At 39.9% G+C, this 19,112-nt stretch overlaps 1 protein-coding gene across 1 annotated transcript; it reads right to left on the bottom strand.

Annotated features, from left to right (window-relative positions):
* Positions 1–9,561: 9,561 nt before the first annotated feature.
* On the bottom strand, positions 9,562–18,614 carry med10 (mediator complex subunit 10). Its single transcript, XM_034240830.1, has 4 exons — positions 18,356–18,614; positions 18,186–18,269; positions 12,512–12,614; positions 9,562–10,355 (listed from the first exon to the last, which is right to left on the bottom strand). The coding sequence occupies exons 1-4, from the start codon at positions 18,475–18,477 to the stop codon at positions 10,260–10,262; spliced, it is 405 nt and encodes a 134-aa protein (XP_034096721.1). The 5' UTR covers positions 18,478–18,614; the 3' UTR covers positions 9,562–10,259.
* Positions 18,615–19,112: the final 498 nt, after the last annotated feature.

Genomic DNA, 19,112 nt, shown 5'->3' with positions numbered 1-19,112 from the left:
TGATAATACCTTCAAGGAGAAGGTTGGAGTGGCCGGATTGCTAAAAAACGCATGACTTTCACACAATAATCTGCTGTTCATGTCAACAATTGAGTTGTTCTAATATTTTAAATAACATTATGCAACTTAAAGTCATGTCAACAAATGTATAAACCATGATCTTTAACTTATAACCAAATAGCTTTATAGCATAAACCAAACAAAGTAGCCTTGTTTTGATTTACAATGTTTAAAACTGTGACCGTGATGCAAGAGAAAATACTTTTCCCCTTCAAGGTATTTTTAAAAAACAGTTTGATTGTATGTGAATGTAATTATTTTAATCAGTCAAACCCAAGCGTTTCACTCATCAGACGGTTACAATGTGCGCTGTGAAAAATGAATCTGTCTGTTTCTCGTATAACGTCTTTGAAACACAAAAAAACACAACAGCAAATGTATAATGGAGCAGAATTCCCCAGCATGTGTCTTAATATCCTGAAAACACACGCCCTCCCGGGAAAAAAACAGCCTCTGGCGAACACCAACATACCAATATTAATTATAAGAATGTGAGATGCTGCCACTGATTGTCTTCCCATGCATCGTTTTAATGGGTAGAATCATTTAGAAGCTCTAATTGGTGAATTGGAGGGATGGCTGCACGAGTGTACAGTAACTCATAACTGTTTATGATAGCTAATTGACTCGTAATCACACTGTGACAGCTGGTGATGAAAATGATAGATTTCCTCTTTTTCACTGTGTAATGAGCAAGGTTTAAATGTTACAGTGGGACCAGCTTATTCCCTGCACAGCATTGTGTTTTGCACGCCATTAACAAACACTGGAAAAAGAATAACTCGCATATGCAGATACATCCACACAGACGGCTCACATTCTCACCTCTAACATTAAACAACAAGAGAGAGAGAGAGTAGTGGCGTCTACAGACTCAGATAATTAAAACCAGAGGGAAATTATAAACAACTCTCTTTCCCCTCCTCCCCCCTCTCTCTCTGTTTCCTCTCACTTCCTTGTTCACTCCCACTCTTACTGCTTGTCAGCAAATCAGCCTGGATGTAGATGAAAATGACAATCCAAAAAGGAGGAGAGAACAGGAGGAAAATAAATGCATTTGGGGGCACAAAGCTAAGATACAATTGCATATTTTTTTATATTTTACGGCCGACAGGTGCAAACGTGCTACAACGACCCAAAACATTTCCATTCCTAGAAACGCTTTGCACTTTCAACAAAAAAAAAAAAAAGACTGTCAGGGGGAAATGTACTTAACCCTTAGATTCCCTTAGAGTGACTGGACCCTACACTCTTCCATAAGTGGGGTCAAAAAGGGCTCGTATTATTATATGTTTTTATGCAATTTTTGTCATTTTGGTTAAGAAAAATCACTTGTATAATATTTAGTATTATATTTTGGTTCACACTAGAAATATTTTATATTTAATTTTTCACTATTTATAATTTTAGAACTTTTTTTACATTTTGAAAAAAAACGTTTTCCCATAGGATTCCATAGAAAATGCATGCGGGCCATTTTTGACCCACTTATGGAAGCTTGGGGTAGTAATACAAAAACTACAATTTCTTTAAATGTAATTAAAAATTTGAATGGCATGATATCCAAAACATGTTAAATAAATATCCACTTGTGCATCTAAGGGTTCAAATGTAACTTTTATCAGCCTTTTGTTAACCAATGTGATTGCATTAATCCTTCTGATATTATTGCAGATCTGTTGTAAGCTAGTTAGCTAACTTAGTCATTTCAAATATACTGACAAAGAATGTAGAACTATGACACTGACAGTTGGCCAATGTTATAATCCGGTCCCAGCTGGTTTCCGTGTGTTTTGAGCTTCTTATAGCTTTTTTCTACAGCATTTCGTTTATTTCGCGCCTTTAGTAAATGCTGCACATGTTTCATCAACACATTGAATGTTTTCTTGATAATGTGTTGTCAATTTAGGGAAGATGTTTCTTCATTGGCATGTGTTTTTTTGATACCTTTGTGTTTTTATATTTGCATAGTTTTTAAAAGTCCAACACGTTTCTCCTAATGGAAATGTTTTGAGGCGGTTGTAGCGCGTTTGCACCTGTCGGCCACCGTAATCTAGTACCTTACATTTGTGCTGTTTTTTAACTCAATAATTCAATTGCTGCTATTGATAAGTGCTTTCTTGCACCAGCTGCGACAAGCCTCGTGCAGCAGCCATCATTGAGCTAATTTATAGTTTTCATCTATCGTTTGTATCACCCCATTATGGCCATTAGACACACATTCAAACAGACAGTGGCACCCGGAGAGGGTGCAAAAAATATAATAGTCGTGCCGCTCACCAGCCTTTGTGTCGTGTGTGCCATTACTGTTTGCAACACAATTGGGCCCTGATCACCTCCGCATTAGGGCCTTGACTCACGCTGTGTGTGTGTCTCTCTCTGTGTGTGTGTGTGTGTGTGTGTGTGTGTGTGTGTGTGTGTGTGTGTGTGTGTGTGTGTGTGTGTGTGTGTGTGTGTGTGTGTGTGTGTGTGCGTGTGTGTGTGTGTGTGTGTGTCTCTGTGTGTGTGTGGGAGTGTGTGGAGTTAATGGATGTGCAGAGAGCAGTGCGTAGGAGTGTAACCCCCAATATGATTCATATCTAAGAATACTGTGGAATTACTAACACAAATCAGCTGTGATGAGACAAGGCCTATTACACACACACACACACACACACACACACACACACACTTTTTACATTTACCATACGGCACTTGGACACACAGAGACACACACACACAGAGCAAAGGCCATTGTCCAGATAGGGAAGAGAAAGGGTGGGTGACGACGACGATTGGGTGGGGTGTTTCCATGGTGACCAGGGCGACAGAGGGGAGAGGGGGTCCGCCTCCTGACCTTCATTGAGGTGAATGAGTATCACTAAGCAAAGGCAAGTAGCTAAATCGAGACAAGAGCGAGTGAGAGGAGCGATCAGCGGCCATCATGGCTGTGGGCCGTCGTGAGCTTCAGCGGTCGGTCTGAGGCACTTAGCATTAGCATCAGAAAGACATTATGCTAATAGCATCAAAGGCTGCAGACCCCCGCCTTTGTGTTTCCCGGGCCAACCCAAGGGCACGGAGAGATTTTTACATTTCAAGCCCCTTCCTGCCCTGAACTCCCAAAGCATTTGCATGAAGATGAAATAAAAAGTAGGAAAATGGGACGCATTGCACAAAAAGATGAAGCACGGCAGAGTTTCTAAAGGTTTGCAGTCCATGGAAACTGAGAAGAAAGGCCACAAGAAAGGAGGATAAAACACAAATGAGAGTTAAATATAAGAACACGTGTGTCAAGGAGTAGTGAACTTCATACGTTTTGCCACTGTACAGAAAGGGATGGTATATATATATCTATTTCTTATCTTCTTATTTCTGTTTTCAGTGGCATTCAGTCATGAAACGTTTTGGTCATTATACGGGACGGAGGAAGGAGACCCAGGTGAGGGAACATGATGTTTCTCTGGGGGTGTCTTGAGCAAGAACAGAAGGTGAATGGCGGGAAGAAAAAGAGGAGAGAGAAATACTCACCTTGTATGAGTCATCCAACACACTTCAGCACTTTATAATGAGATATATCTTAATACTTCTCCGGTTAGTCAAGCATCGCGACACAGAGCCACGCTCGCAGTCAGTGTGACCCTGTGGCAGAAATGTCCAAGATATATAAATGTCCAAGATATATGCAGGTTTACCGTCATCCATCATTCAACACTGATGCCTTTCAACTGGCTAGCTGCTGCACCAAGATTGTAGGCCAACCCAGAAGTTAGCATCACCTTAGTTCACGCAACAAAAAGCCATTCGATTTTGGATGGTTGTTGAATTGATACATAGTGATGTCACTATGTTAGAGTGGTAAACAAAGGAGTCCAATGAAGGCGTTTCTTTGCAGACCAAAACTTCAGGAAAGGGAAAACCACAAAAAGTACAATAGGGCCTCTTTAAAGTACCTTACATTTTTACTCAAGTAAAAGCAAACATAAAGTAGGTCATTTCAAATGCTTTAAGTAAACTTTACTGCATTACATTTTTACTGGGTGTTGATAATATTTGGACTCAATAGTTTTAGGGCACAAACTAAAGTGCATTAACATGTTAGTATAATACCAGCCGAACAGCAATAGCCAAGGACATGTAACCCTTTTCTGGTGATGGACATTTGCGGCCTGTGCATGTGACCGATTATAAATTATAGATACACATGCCTTCCTCGGTGTAGTCTAACTGGAATCAACCTCTCTTAAAGCTCTCTTTCTTTAGGTGCAAAAGGTGACATTAGGTAAAGGCTCTCTGCAGAGTTAAGTGCCTTTTTAAGATACTGGCTTCATGAAATAAATGTATAGTTAGATCAGACAATTATAAATCAATCTGTATTGATAAGCAAAGATAAATACTGGAAGATTAATTTCTTGATGTATTGGAGGTTTTTTGATAACTATAAGCATGCTTGTTTGTTTAATGCCTTCCTTTGACCTAAATGTACATTTTCAGGGAGTTGAATTAACTATTTAGAGACTACGAAGGCAACAGATCACCTGACACTACACCCAAACACTCCTTCACAATGTGATACCTGCAGCACAAAGACAGCATTACACTGCACTAGTGCCTTTCTTTTGAGAAGACAATTTGTTGAGTGTCCAATTTAATGCACCATGAAATTGGAGACCGGGAGTCTCTTCCCGCAGACAAAATGAAATATCACAGTGTCTGGAATAGTACAGGGTTTACTCTAGCCAACATGTTATATATGGACTCCCCTGCGTTAAAGCACCCTTCAAGCCTAATAAAGAAGGGGGAAAATAGTCCACCTCCACACAAACCGGCAAGTAACACCATTCAATTTCTCCCAACTCCTCCATAGGCAGAGACAGATGTCGCAGAAACGTTTTGGGTCATTATACGGGACGGAGGAAGGAGACCCAGGTGAGGGAACATGATGTTCTCTTGGGGGGTGTCGTGAGAAACAGAAGGTGAATGGCGGGAAGAAAAAGAGGAGAGAAAAGAAATACTCACCTTGTGTGAGTCATCCACACACTTCAGCAATGTATAATGAGATATATCTACAGCACAATACTTCTCCGGTTAGTCAAGCATCACGACACAGAGCCACGCTCGCATCGTCAGTGTGTGACCCTGTGGCAGAAATGTCACAGCAAGCAGGACACAATCGCAAACCAGAATAAAAACAGCATTTAATTCAATTTCTCAGCCCTCACAATTGGCTGGTTATTGGATCGAAAGGGTGCCCTTGACCAGCGCCGCGGTGACTCGCTGCAGGCAGGATGTTCGTCATCCAGAGGAAGAGGAGCGTGGTTAAAGGCTGAGAATAGGCCAGAAATGAAGATAGAATGAAGAGAGATAACTACAACACGAGCAAATACATGGTGCTCAAAGGTGTAACACATGGAGTAAAAAGAACAGTTGGTCTCATGCCAAAATGTATTTTTACTTGAGTGTAGGAAAATGGACATGTATTGCTACTTGTTCAGTATGTGTCATGCTTCGTGCATCGTGCTGCTGGTGTTCTCGCTCTCTGGGTCTGTTCAGGTTAACAACCATTTTATATTGGATCCAATCTTCAGGCCCTTGGGTTTGTAATTCTCTTGGCTTTTCAGTTCATATCTTTGAATGGATTTGGATGTAATTGTACGATGAGTTTCTTTTGCACTATGTCTTAATGTATTTTAAAGCACTTTGAATTGCTTTGATGTGCTATATAATAAACTTGCCTTGCATTTTAGATCAGCTATTCTTTGATGTGCTTTAAATTGGCTACATTTATATAGTGTTTTTATCTAAAGCATTCAAAAAAACATTAATAATCCTTGAACTGGGTAATACAATTATGAATACAACAGAAAGGTACATGCATGTTGTTTTTGTGCGGTTCCCATGCAGTCAACGTGTCGACGTATCCTTGGGCAAGATACTTAACCCTGAGTTGCTCCCGATGGCATGCATGAGCAATTGGTACTGCTCTTATGGATGATTTGTGAAAGGGTGAATGACTTGATTTATGTAAAAGCGCTTTGAGGGGTCGTAAAGACCTGATAAAGCGCTATACAGTACAAGTACAGTCCATTTACCATTTCTTATTTCTCTGTACTTTCGCAATAAGGCTTAAAACTGTATAAAAGAAATTATGAAATTTGAATAAAAATAATGTGTGCTATTTGTACATTTTACATGAAAATGTGTTCATAGGTCTGACTAGTTTGACATTTTGGAGAATAAGCTTCTTTTTTTATAGAAAATTGACTTGGGCGGTATCGATGTTAATGTGTGTATTTCCAGAAATGTCAAAATATCCCTTTTAAAAGCAAGAATGGAAAAGCAAGATTTCAACATGCCACAGAAATATGGTTAAAGTTCACCCAGTACATGCAGCATCTAAAAAGAAAGATGAGATACAAGAAAAAAAAACTGGACTATTTTTTATGAATATATGGCATCTGAGACCCTCCCACAATAAAAGGTGGAAGTCCTCACCAAACCACGGCTGACTAATCGGGACGCGTGTGAGGAAATCCTCAGGGAAGAGTGACAGCCAGGGACGAGGGGTGTCTGTATTACCCTCACTGCATAGATCACAAACCAATAACAGGGCTCATTCCCCTCCCTCTGTCCCAGAGGAGGGGGCTCTGGGGTCAGGGGAGCGTGTCGCCGTGGTTGAGCCCCAGCAGGAGGAGGCGTGGCGGGCCGTAACCTGCCTGATGACGCTGCCCTGTAACAGCATCTGGGCCTGTCTGAGAGACATGAGGCTATAGTTACACAGAGACGGTTGTGAGAAGACACTCGAGCTGAGTGACCCTGAACGTGCCACCAACACGTCACCATGCAGGAGGCGGTCTAACACGTTTACTCAGCAAAACTGCTAACAGAAACCCCAGCCTGACCGTCTAAATGTCCTACTTTGAAGGTCCCCTATTATACTGTTTTCATAAATATATTACAGGTCTCAGATATATACAGAACATGTCTCTGAAGTGTTTGGCTCGAAATACCAAACAGATCATTGTAGCATCCCATAATCCCCTCTGTTTCAGCCCCGTTTCAAAAGTGCTGATTCTCTGGCTGAAGTTGAATAGTCCATTTAGCTTAGGAACCTTCCTAACGGAGTGAAATGACCCGGAAGTCCCTCAGTGGCAGCCATGATAAGTGCCGTTCGAATTCTCTAGAGATGATAGGAAAGGAGGTTTCAAACTTCCTTTATAACCTCCTTCAGCTTAGGAACCACTGAACCTCCCTTGACGAAAGGAGAGGAGAAAATGCTGCCCCACAATGCCTTGCAGCCGCAGCATTTGCCGTCACTCAACAGTCGGCCGTTCACGGAAACAACCGATTATGACCGAGAGGGCTCTGGTCTGACAGGGGTGCCAGTGGCGATCCGTTCATCTGACATACTGATCATACAGACAGTCAATAACTTTGTTGTTATTAGCATCTGGTTAGCTAGCTATGCTAACGAATATAAGAAGCTTTTTCTCCAACCAGTGAGGTAGGCACATCTTTATATGATCATTATAGTTCTAAAAAAATAAGAGAATAAAGTAAACAGGTATAAAATACTATATGACAGTAAAAAAAAGTTGTTATTAATAAACAAGAATACAGTTTGAAAGGGAAGTGATTTGTAAAATATCCATAAAGAAAAATAAATCTGCTTACAGTTCTGTTTCATATGGGTGTTGAGAGATGTGTCCATAGATCTCCTAATTTTGCTCTCAAAGTGCACCAGATTGATGCTTTCAACTTCAACATTTAAAAAATAATCTTCTGGGGGAGCATGCCCCCCGGACCCCCCTAGAGGAGGTTAGGTCCCCCCCCCCCCACTTAAATCATGTCCACATGGATAGGAAACTAAATAAATTTGCACACATCTTGTGTCCACATCTTTCTGTTTTGGTGGTCATGCCACAACCGTGCACGTGCATGCATGCGAGTCATGGTGAAATATCTGGATTAAGGGGTTGCTTTTTCTTTGCACAGCATGAAAGAAAGGCGAAATTAATGGGCTGTGATTTTAGTATTTTTAAGCAGAGGTCAATAATTTGTACGGCCCTCGGAGGATGTTGGAAAAATTGAAATGGCCCTTGAGAGGAAAAAGGTTCCCCACCCCTGGCCTAGGGCGCCAGATCTGTGGAGGCGCTGCGCTGACAGCTCTGGGTTACCGTTTTGACCGTTGGGGCTCATCCTAATTTTCGGCCTTGATGTAACAACATTCATAATTAAGTAAATGTAACACCCTTTTCATCCCGGTTACACTTTTCATTTGCCCTGTATGATGGGCGCTGTAAGTGATTAAAATGGGGGATGTTGGCTTATCTGGCACCCGCAGCTCACAGCCAAAGTGCGAGTGAGCGAGGGAGCGAGCGAGGGAGAAAGGGAGGGCGCTGTTGTTATTAGCATCTGGTGCTAGCTGCTCTAACGGAAGAAAAAGATGTTTCTACAATAATGTGGAGGGAGAGTCCTCTCCGGTCAGACTGAGGCTGATAACTACAGCTCAGTGAGGTAAAGGACTCTGAGTGTTTAGATAGTTCACTTTAGTCTAAGTTATCTCAGTGGGTCTCAAACGTTTTGATCACAATTTATGTAAACACATATTTCCAAGGCACTCCTTTATAATTATTGGGATAAAACAGGTTTGAAATCATTCCAATGTATACTATAGGACAGTAAACCAGACATATCGTTTTAAACTGGAGAGATAAAAAAATATGCATAAATAAAATAGTAAAATAAGATATGAATGAACAACAAAAATAAAATACGTTACATGTATTTGTTATTGGCTATGGTAGGTTACTGGTTATGTTCACATACTTATTTGATTATTAAAATGTAAACCGATCTTTTTCATATGGGTGTTTAGAGTTGTACCCCCTAGATCTCTCTAGTAATTCTGCTTAAAGTGTACCAGATTGAAGCACTTTACTTTAAAATGTTCAAACATTTCTTCCCGGTATGCATGAGGAGGCAGATATGCTTGTTTTTCTCAACAAGAACTGTTTTTAAATGGGGGGGGTTTCCTTTAAAAGTTGGACTGTTGCACTGTTGTAGCTTCAGTGGTTCTCAGGTTACAGTTACATAGCAGTGAATATAAACAGACTGATTAATGTGAATATTACTGTAAACTAACCTGTGTAAACGTTTCTCGAATAAATGTACTTTTTTTGGTGGAAGAAGCCATTTATAATTTGTTTACCCTGCCCCTCAAAGAACCGGAATCGAAAAGTAGAATCGGAATCGGAATCAGAATCGTGGAAATTCAAACGATACCCAACCCTACTAATGTACATGAGAAAAAATGTACATTGCACAATGGATATGGAAAATATGAAATGATTCTGTAAATTGTTCTGAATTATTTCCAGGAAATACGTTATTTAATGTGTTTTACTTATGTATTATGTCTATTACATGTATCATCGTATGTCTTGACTAATTATGTAAAAATGAAGCATTCAAAGTGACTTATTTGTTTGAATCTGTTGAATCCTCAACAATGACAAAAACACATTACTCCAACAAGGATCGTTTAATAACAAAAATTATAATACAAACAAATAGAGTGGATTCATTTCTGACCATGTGGAGTGATCAGGCACATAATCACCATCAAACAGCTTTTGCATTGAATATTTGAGGCTGTTAGAAACCTGAGCTTGATACAAAACGTCATGAAGTGTGTGTGGTACAAATGGATGTTGCAATGATTAGGAAGCATTACAAAAGGTCGAGTGAAAGAGTATAAATACACGGTATGTACAACTGATGGACTATATTCCTCAATGCAGAATCAGACGGGCGCCGCGCAGCTCTTTCATATTTTCTTCTGTACAGTTGGGAGTTTAATAAATTGCCTCTGCTGCCAACTGAGAGCTTCAACAGGGACATAAAAAAAACAAATGTGTCTCCTGGCAGCCACCCAGTGCTGAAAAGTATTTGTTTTTCCTCACTACTCCTCCCGTATACTCGCTAATGATTTGTATTTCTTTTAAATTAGCTTTGAGAAGGATTGGCTGAGTCAGGGTGCTGAGCAGAAATAATAAACCATGTCCCTAATCGGCAACAGAATCACAAGTTTGACAACAAATAATACGGGGTAATGATATTGTGCAGGCGACCACGGGGAAACCAGCTTTGTCAAACTTCAATTCAGGCTTTTCATTTCAAGGGTCACAGGTTGAAGGTCAGGGGTCACGGAGCAGCGGTCACTAGGAGGGGGCGTCTTCTCCGTGGATCGCCTTATACTTGACCATCTCCTCTGGAAACACTTTGCCCAGCTCGGACACCAGAAGGCTCTTGAATTTCTGTCATAAAACACAACAGAAGAGGTGGGTTTATAAGTGACTTGTAACTATTTTAACTTCATGATGAAGGCAAAACATTTTTATCTTTCACAGTCAACATGTTTATATTTTACTCTTTATTCCCGTTTTATTTTCTATTTGGGATGTTTATGTTTTGTTTTGATTTATTTTCAATAGGGATGTCCCGATCACCTTTTTTTGCTCCCGATCCGATTCTGATCATTTGATTTTGACAATCTGCCGATACCGATTTTTCCCGATCCGATCTTTATGCAATGCATTAAAGGTGGGGTAGGTAAGTTTCAGAAACCGGCTCGAGTGCACTAAAATTTGAAAGTACACAGCCGAAAAGAATCCGCCCCTTCCTTCAGACTTCCTTACCTCCTCCAACACACATGAACGCGCACATGACGTCAGCAGACTGGTGAAAGTGGCCGCCTGTTGCTGGCGAGTCATTGAAGTACTGCTACATTTGTGCGTGCACGAGATGGAAGGCTGACAGACAGGGCGGCAATCCAATCCGTTTAGCCGGGCCGGCTAAACGGATTGGTTGTACTTTTTACAGTACCACGGGTTCGTTCCACAGATGACATTTTTTAATGGATTTTTTGTCAAAGCACTTAAGATATTCATTGCTATCGGGATGTTAAGAGCATTCCATGGAATATAACAAAAAGTGTATCTCGAGCCGGTTTCTGAAACTTACCTACCACACCTTTAAGAGAAAAAAAGGTAACAGATAACGGCTGGTCATCCAACGCGATGAATTCAGCTATCTGAGCCCTGAGTGACAGACTTTTTTCCCAGTTGTAAAAAAAGGCGTATTCTCCGTGTGACTGCATGTGTCGAACCGTGACGGTACGGGACGAATACCGTTACACCCCTAATATATATATATATATATATATATATATATATATATATATATATATTAGGGCTGTCAGTCGATTAAAATATTTAATCGCATGATTGTCCATAGTTAATCGCGATTAATCGCACATTTTTTATCTGTTCTAAATGTACCTTAGAGGAATATTTTTCAAGTTTGTAATACTCTTATCAACATATGAGTGGACAAATATGCTTTATGCTAATGTTTATTATTATTTGAACAATGACAAATATTCTCATGAATATTAAACACAACAACCTGGAACCTCTCTCATACAATAATACAATACAAATGGTGTGTGTGTGTGTGTGTGTGTGTGTGTGTGTGTGTGTGTGTGTGTGTGTGTGTGTGTGTGTGTGTGTGTGTGTGCGCGCGCGCGCGCGTGTGTGTGTGTGTGTGTGTGAGTGAGTGAGTGAGTGTGTGTGTGTGTGTGAGTGAGATGGATCGTTGGAGCTTTGTGCAACTCAAGGCATATGCTCGAACGGGAGCTGCCTGGACGCTGCAATCATGTTGCACTATCCGTGCTGAGTGTGCTGACTTTTCGTACAATGTCCCACTGTCTGGCTTCCTGCATAAAGTCAAGTGCTCGGCGCAGTTGTGGCGAAATGTCGCTCCTCTGTTTTCATTTAAACAGCTCCATATCCGTTAGCACAGCTTGCTAGCACCAGATGCTAACAACAACAATGCACGTAAGGTCTCTCTCTCGCTCGCTCGGGCCACACATACACACACCCTCCCGGTCCTCCCAACAGCCAGTCGGTGCCTGCCGGTGAGCGTGGAAGTGTGGTCTGCCACAAGCGGGCGACAGGAGCGGGGCTGTCAGCATCAGCTTGTAGATGGTATTTTAAACTCGATGCGCTCTGAAACTACGGGGCGGCCGAGGAAAAAAAATACACATGCGTTAATCGCGTTATTAACGCGTTAACTTGACAGCCCTAATATATATATATATATCGTAATAAAAGATTTTGGTCTTTTTGCCTAGCCCACCCACTTGGATTCCAAATGAGTGCTGTGTATAGCCACATAAACACACACATATTTAAGCATTGGGTTTAAGGACAAATAATTGTATCAACAACAAGGACATGAAGGATATGCTTCTTTGTTGATTCTCCTTGAAAAAGGGGACATTTTGATCTTTCGAAAACATTCCAAATATCCTTGGGAGCCGTTTAATCAGTGGAATAGTTTGTTGGCTCTGTTTATATTTTGTTCTGTGTCATTGGAGGGGAATCTCAGCGACCCTGGGACTATCTCTTACCGTCATGGTGTCAATCTTCCCTTTGACCTGCTCGTTCCTGGCTAAAGCTCGCTCCAGACATTCCTTCGTGTACAGCTGTGGGTTTCGACCTTGGTCAATGTATCTGCAAACACAAGGCAAAACAATATCAGTCAGGGGAACTGAGAAGCACAGATAAGGTTTTATTAATACTAGTTGCTAGATTGCTAATACAAAGCTTTGTTTGCTGTTTTTCTACAATTTCAGCCATCCTCCACATGAATACAGTAAATTAGAAGTGGCCACAATTTCCAAATTTGTATATTTTGCCAGTATGTGTAATCTGAATTCAAAAGTGCCTCTTAATAATCAAAAATAAAAGTGAAATGTGCAATGTAGCGTAACCACAGGTGAAGAAAAGGGAATGGAGATATACAATTGTGGGATTTTATAATTGGCTTTGGCGAGGCTTTATCGCAAAGTAATATATATTCTCTCACACAACACATACATGTATTCAGCAAAGGTGGAAAAGTACCCAGATTATTGACTTGAGTAAAAATACTGACACCACCAAGTAAAAATACTCAATTTCAAGTAAAAGTACTGCATCAAGAATGGTACTATAAAAGTATTTAGGTACGATTAGGAACATTTACCTAAAGTATTTGGATTAAAAGTACTATATATTAGAATATATTAAAAGGTCCCATGTCATGGCCATTTCTACTGATCATAATTCCATTGCTGAGGTCTACTAAAATAGATGTATATTGTGCAATTTTCCAAACTCATATTGGTTTCTCATACAGCATCTCTGTATAGTATGTGTATTCACTCTGTCCTAAACGGCTTGTTGGAGCTCCTAGTTGGCTTACATAACAGTTGCAGGTCACCCTTGAAAAAGAGATCTTTTGATCTCAAGGGGCTTTCACCTGGTTAAATAAAGGCTACAAACAAACAAACAGTTAAAGTTTACATCCTAAAAAACATGGAGCATTTTTTCCCCTTTTATTCATTTTTATGTCAATTTGCACATTTCATGGTGACGCTCAGCCTCTCCCCTTAACTCCTAACAGTCATCATCATGTCAACCACAACACAGAGAAATACTGATATAAATGTGTGTGTAGTTGTTGATACATTGCTGACAGAGGGAACTACGTTTGAATACAGATTTAAGAAATATCAGTTTTTGAGCATGTCATAAGCATGTTTTGTCTTTACTATATTACAACTATATTATAATAAAATAATATAGTATTTATATTATTGAATTGATTATGATTATTATGATTATTATTAGAAGAAGTAGTTTATTTGCATTAATTATATTTTAATCTTTTTGAGGGTAGTATTTGGCAGGAAATGCGTATTCACCTGTAAACGCATACTGAACGACATACATGCACATTTACCTCACTGTATAAAAAAGTAACTGTGTTGATAATAATAATAATAATAATAAACAGGAATTATATTTGCCTAATTTGTTTCCAAAACATTTTTTTTCACTCCTGTCGGTTGGGGGGGGGCCTCATCTCACAATGTCGCTTGGGGCCCCAAGTTGACCAGGGGCGGCCCTGGGGACGGGTAATAACCGGAAAAGCATGACATGGGACCTTTAAAATATTTAAAGCAAAAGCAGCAAATCTTCCCATTTAAGAAGCTGGGACTGTTACATTGCTGCCCATTAATTTTCTGTTAACCCACAAATCATTTTAGTTACTTAATTATAATGTTGGATGGTTTAATCTATACCAAATAATAATTTGTTTATGTTTATTAAGGATCCCCATTAGCTTTTGCTCTCGACAAAAGCTACTCTTCCTGGGGTCCGACACTTAAAACAATACAACAATAATACAGCAACATTTAGGACATAAGTCCTGACATCATTAACAACATTAAAAACATCACCAATATCATCAACAACATGCAATCAAATTAAATTAAGTTAGGGTTCACAGCTCACAAGGGTACATGGTCATTAGTAGATGGCCCTTCAATCTCTTCTTGAAAGAGGCTCTGAACTCTATTTCAGTAAGGTAGTTTGGCAATGAGTTCCATTCCTTTCAAATCAAATCAAGTTTTATTTATATAGCACATTTTTTATAAACGATTTTTGGTCGAGCCAAAGTGCTGTACATATAATAAAAAAATAGCCTACAGTAGAGACACTTTACAGCAAATACAACAGCACAGATTGTTCAGAATATCAGTATGAGAAAAACGACACCCTCTATCCTTAGACCCTCACATCGTACAAGGAAAAACTTCCAGAGAAAACCCACAGTTTAAAGGGAACATGGGAGAAACCTCAGGGAGAGCAACAGAGGAGGGATCCCTCTCCCAGGACGGACAGACGTGCAATAGATGCCGTGTGTAAATCGAAGAGATAATACATTTTACAGCATAGACCGAATGTTAGGAAATGCATCCTTTATAGCTCTATAAGACACAGAAGATCTCAGAAGATGTGTCCTGGGTTTAGGTGCCAGTAGATGGCCTGATGTAGCTTGTCTAGTCTTATGGTCATGCTCGTCTCTTGTGTAAACTATTTGATCTTAAAAATACAGTGTTTTTTTGCTAAATTGGACATTTTTTAGAAAAGTGATAACACGAGATTGCAGACGTTTCTCAACTGAAAGCCATGATAGGTTTTTATGCATAACTCCAATATGAGTGTGCTTCGAACAGTGGAGAGCTAGTCTGGCAGCCTTGTTTTGAGCTATTTGTAATTTCTGTAAATGTGTTTTTGCTGCTGATGACCATGTGACCGGACAGTACTCTAGATGTGACAAAACCAGAGACTGAATGACTTGTTTCAAAGTGGTTGTTGTTACATACTTTGTACATTTTCTCGCCACAGCTATGCTCCTTCCCATTTTAGTTACGATACTGTCAATTTGCTTTGTCCACCGTAAACCAGAATCAAGAACAATGCCAAGCGACTTAGTCTCGTTGACCTGTTCCACTGGCTGACCAGTGTCAGGCTTAATAGAGGATAGCTGCTTAACATATGTCTGGCTCCGAACACCATTGCTTTTGTTTTTGCAATGTTGAGTACCAGTTTGTTATCGTTGACCCAGTCTGCTATGGCTTTAATCTCTATTTTAAGTAGATAGTTTAACTCACTGCATGTTGATGCTGTACTGTACATTGTGGAATCATCAGCATACATTATTACACTGGACTTATTTAATACGTAAGGAAGGTCATTTGTGAATATAGAATACAACAAAGGCCCAAGCGAACTCCCCTGTGGGAGCCCACACGGCAACACCTTACTTTCAGAAAAGCTCCCATTGAAAAACACTCGCTGCCTTCTCCTAGTCAGGTAGCTCTCCATCCAACACATAGTCACAGAACCAAAGCCATAGCAACAGAACCAAAGCCATAGCAACAGAACCAAAGCCATAGCATTTGAGTTTGTTCAGCAGCAGACTGGGATCGATTACATCGAAAGCTGCGCTAAAGTCTAACATCACAGCTCCTACAAGCCTCCTATCATCCATGCTCTTTAACCAGTCGTCGGTCATTTGTGCAAGTGCTGTACTTGTAGAGTGACCATCTCTATAGGCATGTTGGTAGTTCGTTGTCAGATTGTTACTTGAAAAGTAGTATTGCATTTGGGTGTATACTATTTTTTCTATTAATTGACTTAACACTGGGAGGAGATTTATAGGTCGACTATTGGAACCAGCAAAGGATTTTCTTTTATCCTTGGGTAATGGGATGACCTTGGCTTCCTTCCAGATCTCGGAGGAACGCGCCTTGCTCTAAACTTTTATTAAAAATGTGACTCAATGGCTTGGATATGTATTTGGCCGTCATTTTGAGCAGTTTACCATCCAAGTCAATCCCAGGAGATGTATCATCGGACAGATGTAAAAGCATATTTTCAACATATTCTTCTGTAACATTGTGGAATTCAAACATGCACTGCTTTTCCCTCATGATACAATCTTTAATGATGTGACACTGTGTCCTCGACTGCACCCATGGCATTCCTCAGCTTATCTACTTTATTTGTAAAATAATCATTAAAATGATTTGCTGGCTTGGTAATGAATTTACCCTCGGTTTCTATCAAGGAAGGATGCATGTTTGAGTTCCTCCCCATTATGTTATTCAATATTTTCCATAATTTCTTTCCATCATTCGTAGAATCACTGATTTCCTGCATGTAGTATTCCCTCTTTCTACATGTATTCAATTTGGTTACAGCATTTCTTAGTTTACAGTAATGTTGTTTGTCACATCGAGAACCTGTTCTGTCTGCAGTTTTTTTAGCATCATCTCGTTGGACCATTAAACTTCTCATCTCGTCATTCAACCAAGGTGCACACTTTGACCGGGCAGACCATTTTCTCATAGAAACATGCCGATCGGCAATCCCCATGAAAGACTTCATAAATACTCCCAGTGCTTTTTCTGGGTTTTCCTCATGGCAAACATCAAACCATTGCACGTTCTTTACCTCCTCTACAAATTGTTCGTGATTAAACCCCTTATAAGACCTTCTATAATTTATCTTGGAGCCAGCCTTAGGTATTTTGGTCTTGCGTACTATAGCAACTAGATTATGATCACTAAAGCCAACTGTGAGTGACAACGCTTTAGTGCAGTGCTCTGGCCTGTTAGTATAGATATGGTCAATGCAGGTCGTTGTAATAGCCCCATGTTTATTTGTAGCCCTTCTGGTTGGTGATGTTATTACCTGAGTCATATTACACATTTTGGCAGCTAATTCAATCTTGTTCCACATGGGGCATTTCTCATTGAAGGCATTGATATTCAGGTCTCCCATGAAATATATTTCGCTATTACACTCAGCTGTATTATCTACCATTTCACAAATACCATCTAGATAGTTTGAATTGGCACTCGGTGGCCTATAACAGCATCCAATTCATATGGGTTTTAAATTTTGAAATTGTATTTGTAACCATAAAGCTTCATTAGGTCGTATCGTACTTTAGCTGGAATATGATTTTGTACATAAATCAAAACTCCGCCACCATTCTTATCTCTATCCTTTCTGAACAGATTGTAACCATGCATTGCAACCTCTGAATCATCAACAGATGAGTCCAGGTGTGATTCTGAGATGGCCAGAATGTGTATATTATTTGATTCTACCAAATGGCAGAGTTCATGCACCTTATTCCTCAAACTACACACATTCAAGTGAGCAAGTAACATTCCCTTCTTTGGCAGATTAACAGAATGTGACATTATTGTCATGTGTTCATAATTAGTTCATATCAGATATACCTTAAAAGTCCAGTGATACAATTAGGTTCTGGAGTGCTGTGGGGGGCGGATTATCAGCTTGTCATGCCTCAGGAAGGCAATCTCTCCCCTCTCCCCACAATTTAGGGAGTAGCTCTTTCCTTTTCATTCTGACTGCTTCAGTGTAATCTTCATTAATGTAGATGTTGATCCCTCTTAGATTTGTGTCTCTCTCCAAAACCGCTGATCTGTCCTTGAACCTCAGGAACTTCACTACTATGGGTCTGGGTCTGGTATGTTAAAAGTATTATGTGTCAAAATACAGTAGGCTACTTGAGTACATGTACTCAGTAACTTTACACCACTGATATTCACAGCTTTAAAACAATGACATACTAAAGCAGAGGTGTAAGGAAAATATTATTTAAAGGTTAAAAAGCCGGAAAATCACAAAAACACCACGGATGACGTCACTCACTCAAACACCTCCAGAGGAACGTTGATCTCGTGCAGTTGCTGGCGACATTTCTCTATGTCCTGCAGTCCAGAGATCATCAGATTCCTGAGAAAACAGGTCCATTAAATGTGTTAACAGGGTGTTTATTTACAGATTGGTGCCATTTATAAGGTTATGTATATAAAACTCACAGTTTCTGGTTGAGTCCTGCCTGGCTGCTGGGCTGAAAATCGCTAACGATGATTCCCAGCTGTCGAATATTCTCGATAAATTTCTCCAGATGCTCCTCCAGGTTATCAAATTTCTCCGCCATCTTAATTATCTGTATCTAAACTACTAAATATAAATATAAGCTGTTCCGTTTAGAGGAAGCGTTTTGTCAAATGTTGGCTACGACAGTCGGAACACCGAAATGCTTTACGGTAGAGACGTAGCCAATTGGTGTGGTTGCTGCTCGGTAACCTAGGTAACGACTATGACAGATGGCCGTTAAACTGCCTAAAATGTCGTGATGGCCGGTTCTGTAGAAGGCTTCTTTGTGAGGACATTATGACATGAGTTTCTTACTGCAGTGTAGTGGTGGCTTGCCTGCCTCTAAACCGGTATTGTGAAAATGTAATATCAAATGTGAATGTACTTGTTATTTGAATCATATTACCGTGTTCAATACAATAATTATTCTGTAACAATTAAAGATTGCAGTAATTATATATTGCATTTTCAGGATTAACATTCACAATGTTGTTATAGATGGCAGGCTGGTATAAAACATATTTTTACACTTTTTTAAATATTGGATATCTTTTTTTAAGGCTCAAAGTATCCTGTATTTCCCAACATACATCTAAAATATAGCTGAGCTCTGCTTAGAGAATTGGGTAACTTTGCCTCAATGTAAATATATAGGCATATATAGTCTGCATTGTGGGAGGCTAAAAGTAAAAGTGA

This window comes from Gymnodraco acuticeps, unplaced genomic scaffold, assembly GCF_902827175.1.
Source record: "Gymnodraco acuticeps unplaced genomic scaffold, fGymAcu1.1, whole genome shotgun sequence".
In the NCBI taxonomy this organism is placed as follows: domain Eukaryota; kingdom Metazoa; phylum Chordata; class Actinopteri; order Perciformes; family Bathydraconidae; genus Gymnodraco; species Gymnodraco acuticeps.
The sequence above is the reverse complement of the archived record's forward strand: the minus strand, read 5'-3'. Positions and strand labels throughout refer to the sequence as shown.

Bases quoted from the DNA above. Each gene is read 5' to 3' on its own strand.
- med10 (XM_034240830.1), bottom strand. From the start codon at position 18,477: ATGGCGGAGAAATTTGATAACCTGGAGGAGCATCTGGAGAAATTTATC. The intron at 18,270-18,355 runs GTGAGTTTTATA...CTGTTTTCTCAG, and splicing joins GCAGGACTCAACCAGAAACT to GAATCTGATGATCTCTGGAC. The intron at 12,615-18,185 runs GTGAGTGACGTC...TTGTGTTTGCAG, and splicing joins GTTCCTCTGGAGGTGTTTGA to ATACATTGACCAAGGTCGAA.